The sequence below is a fragment of the Haemorhous mexicanus genome, chromosome 4, assembly GCF_027477595.1.
Source record: "Haemorhous mexicanus isolate bHaeMex1 chromosome 4, bHaeMex1.pri, whole genome shotgun sequence".
Classification (NCBI taxonomy): Eukaryota; Metazoa; Chordata; class Aves; order Passeriformes; family Fringillidae; genus Haemorhous; species Haemorhous mexicanus.
The window spans coordinates 23,660,276-23,673,306 of NC_082344.1; the positions used below are offsets into that span (position 1 = coordinate 23,660,276).

General features: G+C 36.3%; 1 protein-coding gene across 9 annotated transcripts in view; it reads left to right on the top strand.

Annotated features, from left to right (window-relative positions):
- CCSER1 (coiled-coil serine rich protein 1) overlaps positions 1 to 13,031 on the top strand; it is a 620,227-nt gene that overhangs the window by 108,936 nt on the left and 498,260 nt on the right. For all 9 annotated transcript variants that reach the window (XM_059844113.1, XM_059844115.1, XM_059844116.1 and 6 more), the window contains exon 4: positions 6,260 to 6,353. In XM_059844113.1, the coding sequence (XP_059700096.1) occupies positions 6,260 to 6,353 (94 nt within the window). The remainder of the gene's footprint in view (positions 1 to 6,259; positions 6,354 to 13,031) is intronic.

Sequence of the window (13,031 nt, forward strand, 5' to 3'; positions counted from 1 at the left end):
TGCTCTTGGTATGGAAGTAATCCATAAGCTTTACACTTGATGCAAAGATTTTCAGGCTGTTGGCAGAGATTCTATGTTTTTAAAAGTTTTTCTGTTTGCTGAATTTAATATACTTTCATTTTCCCTTTGAAGTGTGTGGGAGAGAGCAGAAGGGGAAATACTTCATTATGTCCATGAATTATTCAGGTACAGTTCTAGCAGCTAACATTACTTTAAATAGCTCAAGGTCTTTCTTTTTCCTTGAGTATGTCTCAGTTTTCATTCTTATGCTGATTGTATGCCACGTTCCTTTGTTGAATACAATTTTGATGAAGTACTATCCTTCGGCAATCTTTAGAAATCATTTCAGTCTTGAAATAAGTATTTAATTTTGTTCTTCTCCAGCATCAGATATTCAGTGACCCTCGGTTGATACAGGTGAATTGTCATACATGTGACTTTACAAAAAAATCAAATTATTCTCCCTAGAGTGTGTTTTCTATATACTCTTGCAAAGGCATTGATCTTAAGTAGCCTCCCACTGATATTTATACAGTGAAGGAAAAAAGGAATCTATAATATTAGATATTAACATTTACTACATAATTTCAATGGGGAAGCATGAACATTAAATCCTTACGTTTTGGAAATGTCCTTCCCTCTCCTACCAGTAATATATGAAAATCTGTATTTAGAAAATAGTTAAGTTAATAGTTATACAGAGGAAGACAATTAGAAAGATGTCTAGAGGCCAATGTGAGAGGAAAGGAAAGGAAAGCAAAACAGAACCCAAAGTGAGTTTAAAATACTGTTCTTGTATTTCCAAAAATATCTTTGAAAATCCAGTGATCGCTGCATAATCACTAATGCAAATGAGACCCTTGCTATCATTTCTGGGGGAAAAAAGTGTTAAAAAAATTATTCCCCTGAGGTTTAGGGCTTTCCTGATACAGTCTGAAGAGGCAGTGGGGCAGAATTACAGGCAGTTGAGGAAAGGTGTATCTCTGTGTGTGTGTGTGTGCGCGCGCGCGCAAGACTCAGGTTTCCAAGAGGGGTGCCCATGACCAAATCTCAACTGCTCAGTTTTGTTGCAGCAACAGTGAAAATTTTACAAGGCAAACATCAGAGGAAGTGCAGTGACAAAAGAGTGTCAAACAGAGCAAAGCTTGACCAAAAGATCCATTAAAGATTGAAATGTAGTCAATATGTTCATGTTCATGACAGTAAAGTTATAGCAATGTATTTATAACCAGAGTTAACTTGTGTATATTTTTTTCAGCCATGAGTGTGTTTGAGAGAAATGGTTTTGAATCTTGTAGTTGTGAACATGCCAATGCTTCAGTCTTGTAGCTTAAGTTGCTTACTGGACCTCAGGTTCTCCAAGCCCTTGAACAATCTCTGAGCAAATAGTCAAGATTTTGTTGCAGTAACGCAATTTAGTGATGAAATGGAAATCTCAATCTGTGCCAAAGAACCTGGAAATACACTGGAAAATGCAAGGCCCCAGATTCAACCTGTGTGTGGTAACCAAAAACTCTGGTCAGAAAGAAAAAGAATTGCATCCCCTTGCTTAGCAAAACAAGATTTATCAGGCCTGAATCTCTCTCAAGATGACCACTATAGCACTTGAGAAATATACAAAAGTTGTTTGAATATCATGTTGACCAGGGAGTACATGTTAATAAATAAAATTACCAAATAACAGATATAACATTCCAAAAATGCTGGTAATGACAGAGAATCTGTGACTGCAGCCTTGGGGACCTTGCTGTTACTTGATTATTTCAATTGTTTAGAAGAGCAGGAAGTGTAGAGTAAAGATGTGTGAAAACATGAAGAAATTGATATTTTGATTGGTGGCACTGATTACAGGCTGGTTCAAATGGGGAGATTTGTTACCTCAACCTGATTATTAAACTTGGTTTTATCTATGAGTTGTAAATACTCAGTTCCGCATGGATTTAGCCTGCTTGGTTTGTATATATTGTGCAATTAATACAGTTTTGCTTGGTCCATGTGGAATTGAATTATGTTGCTTAACAAAATAATATACACTAGTGTATTTACATATTCATATGTGTGTTTTATTGCCATTTTAAAAAAGCAAAGTAGTCAATTTTTATAGGACTATACTGTAATTCCATAAGCAGTAATTTGAATAGGTATTTATATGCTTAAGTTAGTTATTTGGAATAATAATTAGAAAAAAAAAACATAGTAAAGAAGCTTTCATAAAGAGATGTTATTTGCTTTTTAATATTTAAAGCCCAGTGGTAGATTTGAGACCTGTTACCTTAGGCATTTTATATATATTTACTGCTAAAGCTGCTGTTATTTATTCCAGACTCATTTTTTTAGTGTCGTCCTCTGAACTGAACAGGTATAAAAATAATTAAATACTTTGCTATTCTGGAAAGGCACTAAAATTTACGTATTATGCACTAGATTTCTTTTCATTTGTCCTTCTTAGGAAGGGAAACTGCGAAGAGAGAAACGAGATAGGGAGGGTACTAAGGTGTAGGAGGGAAATCTTCTTCAACAAGCCTGAGTAAAGTTACTGTCTGGGGGAACTGTGTGCCTGGTACATCTCTTTTACTAAAAAGTTTTAGCTGTTTCTGAACCATACCTCTGCAAACCACTGGCTATCTTTTGATACTTAAGTTGTTTGTAGGTCATATTACTTAAGAATGTTAATGAAGTTGTAACTAGGCCCAGGCTAAGCTGAGTACCATTGCGTTCAGTGAGTCCTGTGTAAGATACCCAGTTGGATGAAAATAGCAGTCTGTACTTTTTGTGGTTGCTGAGAGAATTTTGAATATGAAAATATTAATAAGAAGTTACTGATGCCTTGAAATAGCCTTAGATGAGCATCCTGTTCTGCTTTCAGCCACTATTGATTATCAAACGCATCCTGAGCCATTGCATCAACCACTGCCATTTAGGCTGAGTTTGTAACCTTTAAATTATTACTGCTGAATTCTTGCGTGAGTAGAAACTTCTTAAAATAACAGTGGTAGTCCACCAACTCAAGGTGGAAGGTATGGTTGGCAAACTGAATTTATTAGTTTTCGAACTTGTTGCAGGCTGTGTTGACCAGGAAAATCTGAGATGTGTGGGCAAACGATTGGTTAAGGGTGTTCATGTGCTCTTCTCACAGGTTATGATGAACTTCTAGGTAGACTAGAAGAAAAAAGCACTGTCATGCTAATTTTGAGTCCATTATAAAGTTAAAATGGTAGTAGAAGTCAAGCATACCCTGGAAGTAGGAAGTATGTCTTAAGGCTTCTGAAGGGCTGTTACAGGGTCAATAACGAGCTTTTTGCTGCAAGGTTATGCCTTAACTAAATGGTTTGCCTCCTAAAATAACTTAAAGCTATGCCACCCTAAATAGACCACAAGTGGTTCCTTGAGACTTTGGTGGAAGAATTATTTTCTTTTTCTTGAAAACCCTTGAAACTACTCACTTGGAATGCTCTTTAGGGCTCACTCTCCTTTTTTTTTTTTTTTTTTTTTTTTTAATATTTAATTGTGTTATTCTTCAAAGACCGCTGTGGCAGTGGTGAGGGGAAGAATGGGCAAAGGGTCAAGAGATATTAAACTTTAAAGGAAATTACAATTTTTGCTAATTATCATAGCAACAAAGGAATAATGAATCCTGGTGAGGAGGCAGAGGGGTGGAGGATGTTGGTGTGCACTTGCAGCGATATTGCTGAGCTGTGCTGTGACATTAAGCAGGTCATTCTGAGAGCTCGGCTCTCTCATTTTCTAATTATATGTTTTCAGAAAATAGTGCTTAGTTAGAACAGCCTTGGGAATCTAACAAGTGCTCTCTGCTTGGGTGGGCTTTTATGCATTCATGAGTTCATTTTTGGTTTGTGTCCATGGAAGAACTCTGCCCACAGGTGGGCTGTCAGAGCAGGGAATCAGTTAGACTGCCATCATTGACATCCTTGGAGATGAAGCAGCCCTGTCAAGCCCTTGTTCTTGCCATGATGGACAGTAGCTCCTCTAATTTGTTTGGTCTCAGTCCTGTGATTTGTCTCTTTATAAAGAGCAAGTGAACTCCTGGGACCAGAGGGAGACTCTTTGGAGGAGGTACTTATGAAAGAATAAATTCAAGGGTGCTTTGCTTTGTAATTCTGCTTGCTTGCTGTTGTTGGTGCAGTTGAAGAGGCTGTAGCAAAGGGAAGGCAAAGGGGTCACAGGTGCTTTGGGAGGGCAACTGGCAGCCCTCAGCTCAGGTGGAGACAAGAAGAGGTGTTGCTGTGTGGAGCAGGATGTACATCAGCCTTGCAGAACAAAGAGGGTAGATGGAGCATGGTTTGCTTCCACTCAGAGCGTTTCTCAGGTGGTGAAGATCTTCCTGAAAAGCAGTAATAAGCAGGAGAAGAGTTGAATACAACCATTTTTCTTTTGGTCCTTCTTATGTGGTTTTTCAGCTCTTCAGTTTAGAAAATTGTGATTCTGTTTGTATTTGTTAATTCCAAATCAAATGGAATTTGTTTCTTGATGAAGGCTGTGAGTCACTATGTTTTTGCTGGCAATCTCCCGGGATTTCAGATGACACAAAAATTACTGCCCAAGATGCAGGAGATGCTCAATTAACATGAATTCATTGTTCCTTGCTAGTGTAGCTTATCAAAGGATACTCAGCATTAATATCAATGTGGATTCAGTTGGTCAACTGTAGTATAGACAATAATTTTAAGGTAAAGAACAGATCTGTGTACTCCAGCCTTTTTACCTTTTGCCTTTACTGGCATGAAAAACTTTTAGCTGTGGCTTAACAATTGCAGGGATTGTTCTTCTGGATGTTTACACCAATTTTTTTTGTGACATGGATAAAACAATATATAAACGAAGTATGTTGTGCATTCTCTGAGTATAACATAAAATTTGATTAAGCTTGAGTGCATAATAGCATTTACATTTAAAAAGGGAGCAAAAATCTAGTAGCAGCATTAGCAGTGGCTTCGGTATCTCATAAGAGGTTTCTTGTGCTGATGGTAAGTCAAGAAAAGAATGCAAGAAAAAGTCCTTGTTTTGAGTGTATGTTGTTTGTGAAAGAGTAGAAAACAGAATTTGAAGAAATAATTTCTACAAAGGGTTAAATAAGTGCAAGTGGTGCATAGGAATAAGAGGTGACATCTATTGTAGTGGGAAAATTTGAAGAATTAGAAGGAACCTAAAAAAAAAAAATATGATTGGAACTGAAGTCAAGAAGGGCTTTCACCAGTTTAATGTATACTACTGTCATATTTCTCCACTTTCTATACAGCATATTGCTATGCAGAGATGTCCCAGACAGTTCAATGCTTTGGGACAATAACCTGGCCTCTTTCACTCTTGATTTGTTATGTTACATTAGTGTTGGGAGCATGTGCAGTGCACAGGGTGCCAGCATCCATCCCATGGCTTAACTTGCTTGTGGATGGACTGAAAAATTGAGCCCTGGATGGACTGAAAAATTGAGCAGTATTGCTTGTTCATCAGCAAACAAAATGCCAGCTGGAGAAGGCATTTTATTAGCTTTGGTTTGGTGTTGGTGACTGTGGAGAAAATGAGTGCATTACCACATCAAAAGAAATGACCATAAAGTAGATGGAGAATTATTATCCCTGTGTGTAACCCTGCCTTACCTGTCTTGTGGTTAAGACTAGGTAAACAAATGGTAATGGGGACCTAAGCAGCTGTACTTAAGAGTCATGTTTATTCTCTGTCTATATAAGCCTTTGCCAGCCACATAAGTACTTAAAAACTGACAAGTTGATAATTCATGCCTGAATTTCCTGTTTATGCTAAATTTGCATCTCTTTATCCTTTTAATAAATAAAACAGTAAATCTCTCTTTAAAGTATATTAATAAGGGCAGGCAGTGCTCAGAATTCCAAAATTTAATAAAAAACATGCACTGATACTTTTATGTTGTGCTAAAAATAACATTTTTATTCTTCATAAAAAGTTATGATTAAACTTGCAAGGGCACAAAACCATCACTGAACAGGTAGATGATATTACTTGTACTTCTGGGGTTTTTTGTTAAATATTTGAGATCCTCTAAAAAGACAACAGTGACAAACATGTTTCAGGTGGGACAGTTGTTTCATACCATTTCTCACTGGTCGCATGTTAGCAGAAAAGTTTTCTGTAGCTCCTCCTTAAACACGTTTTCCAGATCTGATTGGAAATCATTTTGTGCAGAGCAATTTGGCTAAAACATCTGTCTAAATGTTTCTAATGCTTCTTTTCTTTTTTCTTTTTATTTTTTAATCTATGCTAGGATGTTTTGAATAACTTGGGTTCCTGTGAGTTGGATGAAGATGACCTAATGCTTGACTTGGAGTTCCTGGAAGAGCAACATCACCAGCGTTCTGGTAAGTCAGATAAATGCTGTCTGTCTTCAGTGAGGTAATGTTATTCTAGGAATAAAAAACAAATATGTTCAGTACAATTACTTGGAAATAAAAAGGGGTAATTTTCTTGGAAGGAAGAGAGTGGTATTAATTTTTTAGAGTTATTTCTAAATGTGTTTGTAATTAATCAGAAAAATGCTATTTACACAGCACTTGGACTTCATGTGGTCAGTTATGAAATGGAAGTGATTTTTACAGCTACAGAATTTTAGTACCAAGGGCACACCCATCTGTTTTTCTAAATACTTAAAGTGACTGCTGCCTACCCCAGGCACTTAGCAAAAGAGCATTGGTGGAATAATTGTGTGGGCCAGAATAATATTTTTCAAATAAAAAAGGTTTGGCTTGAAACATGAGTGTAACTTGATGGTTTCTCTCATGTTTGGTTAAAGCCTTGTTGCGCTGCCTTGATTAACAGCAATAAACTATTGCTGTATACTGTGTTTACTACCATTTTATAATAGGATTATGCAAGGTAAGTTGTTGGACTAGTGAAGAGAAATTTCCTTTTCTGGAATGTGGAACAGCAGAGTTTGTCCGTGAATCCAAGTCCTGCTAACTCAGCAGGGTTTGGAGCAGGATTTTTCAAATATTTGTGGGACCTGTGCTTGATCCCAGGTAGAGTTCTGGGTTTGTACTCTGCTGTGATGCTCTGTACTAACAGTGCCATGAGTTTAAGCGCGAGAAATTCTCACCTTCTCTTTTACCTGCTGGTCCCTGATCCCAGTTTTTCCCACACAGATGCCCATAGTGCACATTCTTGTAGGCTCATGTGGAAGTGCATTTTTTTGAGACATGTGCTGGCTGGTGTGGACCATCTTCAGATCTGGTTCCTTCTAAGATGCAAGTTTAGAAATGGTTACAGATAAACTGCTTGAATTGTGGTCCTGTTTGATGTTTTCTGTGTTTGACTGTTCTGTGAACATATCTGAATTATCTCTATGATAATTCTGTTTAACCATTGTGCTGTTCTTTTAAACCTGTTTGCATATCTACTTACAGGATGAAACATCCATTCTGTTTGCTTTGGTAGAGAGTATGGAGGGTTGCAGCAGTAACATGTTCATGATCATAGTTTTCTAAATTGTTGGAAGCTGGGATGCAATAACTGAACTGCACAGGAAAGGCCCTTTCTAACCCATTCTGAATAGTGCTATTGATTGTTTACAGAAAGTTGAATGACGGGTAAAGAAATGTGGTTTCGAAAAGCTTCAGAAACAAACACTGCATTTTATAAGAAATCATATGAGGTTCAGACTTATTTATTCCCTGGACTGGTTGGAAAGGAGTTAACTTGGAGAATTTGTTTCCATAAATAAACTTCCCTGATGTGTTGGACTTGGCCTGACCTTTGTTTTCCTTCTTTATTTTACAAAGCACTGAATTAAGAGTGAAATTAAATTTATGTCCAGTACATGATTACAAAGATTTTATAGCAGCTTCTGGAGCAGCTAAAATAATAATGTCTGAGCGACATACTGATAGAGAAGTAATTAAGATGGAGATGTGATATGACACATCATCTTCCTGCTCTTGGCTCATTATCCAGAGCAAATGAGATGCTTTTAAAACAGAGATCTACATTGTCCTCTGAAGAATGGTCCTCTGAATGACCATTTCTGTTTTGAGTAATAAAACAGAGACACACACTGCAGTATGCACATTGTCTTTAAACACAAATGTGTTTATTTTAGTAATATTTGCTCTTTGGTTTTATTTGTTTGGTGGTAAACGTAGCTGCAAAAAAATTAAGGATTTCCCTAACTGTCACTGTTTTTTTAAAGTCATTCACTTGGAAGAAAGATTTGGAAGGGTAGAGCCACAGTATGAGGTTGACTAAATTTTACCAAAAAAACCTGATATCTTTATTTTGCTTGAGGATCTGGGCCAAAATCTCATGTGGTTGTAAGTCATCGCCATAATTTGCATTAAGGTATTGAGGCAGTATGCTTGATTTTTAGTGACTTAGCATTTGAATACCACTGAAGTGCATAGTAGCCTTGAACTAGATACTTACATTTAAACACTTTCAACATTTCTGATTCCTTTTTGAAGTTGTGGCCAACTTCCAGGATTTAAAAAATTTCAACAAAAATTCTTTTCAGGAATTCCAAGTCAATCTGTTCTATATTTTCATGTCTAGGTTTGCTTTTTTTTTCCCAAGAGGCATCTCTATTCATACCTAAATAGAATTCTTCCAAACTTTTTCAATTAAATTACATTATCAAATATTTTTGGTGCAATTTTTTCCACAGGCACCAGAATACAGAAGTGATCAAGTGATCGTGTGAAAGGCATACAGTTAATTTAATGCAGAGCTTCACACTTCCATAAATTCATCAGATTGAAATTGATCATATTTCTGGGTATACACATATAAGCTCCTTCAGGTAATTGGGAGGTGATGTATGTTTTGTAAGACTTTTAATTCCGACTGCTTCAGAAGCAATAAGACAGCCAATAGCACATGGAGGATGAGCCAGTGTTGTTACTGTAGAACATACTATTCTAATGGAATTCGAATTAAACCAAAGGACTGTTTAATTCTTCAGGTATGTGACTGGACTGAAAAGTAGATGATTTTCTGTAATTTTTGCCAGTTGCAGATTTGTTGAACTCTTTGTGAAGGCTTCTTTAAAACGATGGGCTCGAGAGTTTACCTGTGGCTCACTTCAGTAAAATTCAGTCAGGACAGTTGCAGGTGTACTGATTTGTGAGCCTCCTTTAGTTGGAGGTTAGATGGATGTGCCTTCTCTTCTGTAGAAGATTCAGCCTTTTATTATGTCAGCCTTACATATTTAATTCATTTTATTGCAGTGTTTGTTTACCTTCCTAACAAGGTCCTCATATTTCTAATAATTGCAAGGGATCTGTGTGTCTGACATTCACATGTGTGTCATACTGAAGTCAGAGACTTAATGCATGTGTTCTTTGTTATCAAAATAAAGGTGTTCATGAATATAAAAATATTGCACAAAAGGCTGCTTTTTTGAATGGAAACATTAACATTATGCTCTTCTGGAAGTCAAAGGTATTAGCAGTACTGTGACTGTTTGTAGTACAGTAAAAATCCTGTTGATGTTCTGTGTACTGATGCTGCTTGCAGCATTTTTTTGGTTAAAGCCATCATTGTATTGCCGTTCACCTGTGCTCCGTTTTGCTTTTGATAAACAATTCTGTGGGGAATTACTATGGGGAGAAATGTTCCAAGAGAAGCTTTATTCAGTCTTTTAACAAATAAATTGAAATATGAAGAGGTATAATTGGAAAATTATTCTGTTCTTGCTTCATTTGTTCTAGAGGGATAACTAAGAAATAGCTAGGAATAACTATTATTTAAAAGGTTTTGAAAATTTCTAATGGCAAATTACATTAATACAAAGACTAACATCACATTTCTAACTTGAATATCAAAATTATGCCTTGGTGAGGAGGCTGTATACATCAAGCTGAGTCCTTTAGACATAACAATTCTGAAGGGTATTGCCCCAGTTAATAAACACTGTTGATGAACTGATTAATAACAAATTGAGAAATTCTCCTAAATGCTATTAGGAGCTCCAGTTTTTTAGAGATTTGTTAGTTAAGACATGATTTACAATAGTTTCTGCTTTTAGCTGCTGTAGTTTTAAAGAACAGTATTTGTTAGTGTGAGGAAATGTCTCCCACTTTGTACTGAAGCTTACAATATAATACTACTTTTACAAAATAATTGTATTGTATTGATCTACCATTGTTTTAGTGGCCATTTATTAATAGAAAATAAGATCATATTGGAAAGATTTCTGGGAGAATTTTCTATTAAGGAGCTTTCAAGAGGAGCTACGAGCCAGTTGGTAGGAAAGGAGATGGTCCAGGAAGTGGTATGCTGTGTTAATTAAAATATAGAAATAGAAAGGAGAAAGAGACAAAGATCTCTTACCTTTTTCTTGTTTATGGTGGTTTTTATTTATTTATTACTCTAACTTAATTTTTTACTTGTGCTCTTGTTCTGTCCCCTCAGCTTTTCCCTAATGAGCTGGTTGCCCTCCAGCAGCATCCTCATGAAATGAGGTTTCTGCAAAAAGGTGCTATAAATCCTTTTGAGTACTAGCGAATTAGCAAATTAAAAAATATCCCTAACTTTTTCTCTAACCATACAACAGAAGCAAAGGAGACACCTGCAAACCTCAGGCAGATGCTTCTACTTTGGACATAAATGTCTGTGTTTTGCTGGTCTTAGCACAGCTTTAGAAGTCTGGAATTCCCTCATATCCGACTTTCTTGCTGTAAGTGAGTTTACTGCTTTAATTTACTGCTTTTGCTTCTGTTTTAAAGGCTGAGTTGTTGACACAAAGAATGTGAGACAGAGACATTTTATTATCCCGCCTAATGCAATTGCTTTGAAATTTAATAAAATAATATTTATATTGTGCTTGGTGAGTGCAGAGCGCTACTGCATACAAATTCAAAATATTAATCAATGTGATTTGCTGAGAGTTTTGCATACTGTTCTTAAGATGGAATGGGTAAAATGAAGCATAATATGACATACATGATGAGTCTTGAGGGTGTCTTTTTATTAATCTCAGTAAATTAGACTTTTAAAATATGCTGCAGCTCTGATTTCCAGTTGTAAAATAATGAAGTCAGTGGTTTCTATAGTGGGAAATCATTGCAGGTTTATCGAAAGTGACAGCATTAATTTAACTTCATTCACTTTCCTTTTCCCTTGTGAAACACGGTGTATTTGATTCCAAGTATTGATTAGTCAAATGAAGGAGGAAGGCCTTTATATTCCGTGATACAAGCAGCGGGGAATTGATTCAAGTAGCGCACGCTAACGCGCGTGAGTTGTGTGCTGGTGTTGTGCCGTAGCCTATTGAAAGCGAAGTGGTTTTATGTGGTCAGTGTTGTCATTAAATCAGGACTGCAGTAAATAGTAGCCTTTTCTGAAAGTTCACGATGGCACAGCTATCCAAGGGCTTTGGTAATTCCTCAAGTATTTGCCATGGGTGGCAGGGTGCCCTGCATTTTCCTACAAAGATGTGTGTGTGTAGCTGAGCTGGAATTTGCAGTGAGTGCTGTGGCTGAAAGCTGGGGGACTGCTCCTGGTGCTGAATATTAAGCACATGTTCCTGTCTCTTCCCCATCAGGCTCCACACTATGCAGTGACTGTTCATGGGTGTGATATTGATTAGCTGTATACCCATGCTGGCCTGTGCATCCATCATGTTGCTGCTGGAATGCTTGCTGAATAGTTTTGAATAATGTAGCTTGCTAAAATTTTTAGGAGAGATTTTTCTTCGGCCAGTGCTTTAGCTGTTTTGGATTAAATGCCCCAGCCTCAGCTGAAAAGCTGTGACCCAGTGTCTAGTGAAGCTTAGTTATTTCACCCAGCATATTTCAGAAATGAAATAATTTCATCTTATTTGCTGGGGAAAAAGAGTGGAAATACGAAATTTTATATGAATATGAAACTTTATAATCCATCAAAATATTATTTAGTTCTTAAAAAAAAAAACTACTTTCAGAGATGGAACACATTTTGATCAAACCTAAGTTAAGACTGTGTCTGTTAGAAGCATTTTAAGTGTCTTCTTAACTCTATGGTAATACACGTTTTGGTTCCTGCTCAAGGTTTATGAATGAAATTACAGATTACAGCATGGATTTTGCAGGCTGAGGGGAAGGCAGAAAGGGTTTTGAGGTGGATACACAAAAATACTTATGTAAATGTCAAATGAGAATAATTCATTATATCAGAATATGATCTTTTAGTAACATCTCTACATTAGATATTAGCTGCCTCACCAACAAAAGCACAGTGTACTTGTTTTTTTAGGAAGCAAAAGTCTGGCATTTGTATCGTATTTCTTTTAAATCCAGCTAGTCTGCAGATCAATTGCCATCAGTACCCAGCCAAACTAAATTGTTGGTGTAATGACCCAGTGATATTAATTAGGTAGTTGCTGAAGTATTTTGAATGTGATGAACAAACTGTGTGAAAATTCTGTGATGAGTCTGGAGTTCCCCCTGTGTCTTATTAATTCAATGTATTAATTATTTTTATTAATTTTTTAGTAGGCAGTAGGAGTGCTGAGTTGTGATGAAACTCCTTTGGTCTTTTGGTGTTTTTTTTTTTTTTTTTTTTTTTTTTTTTTTTTTTTTTTTTTTTTTGACCAGGAGTTTTCCAGTGCAAGGAAAGCAAATTTTTCAAAGGTTTTAATTTGCTTTTAAATAGATAATAGGAAAAAAAGACCCTAACTATGCATTTTTATAAAAAAAGTGCTTAGAACTAGAGCAGAAAAACTTAAATAGTTTGAATGTATTTCTTTGCTCATGAATGTGTTGCTGGCAGCAGATTATGTTTCTGCATTTACAAACAAATGACTTTTTTTGATTTTTAATGGAAACTGGACACTCAGCTCCTTGAGAATTTCTGAAACCCTCATCATTGCCAAATGCCATCTTTTAGAGTTGTATTTGTTACAGATCAGGCTAAACTAGAACAGCATTTCTTTAGGTTTCAGTTTGGTATGTGTAACAGCAGTTTGGTTTATACTTAAAAGTTTTGGACACAATAAAGATTGTGTCAGTAAAATAATAGAGAACTCTGTGTCTCTGCAAAAGAGCAGGTTTAAAGAGTATTTAGCTAAC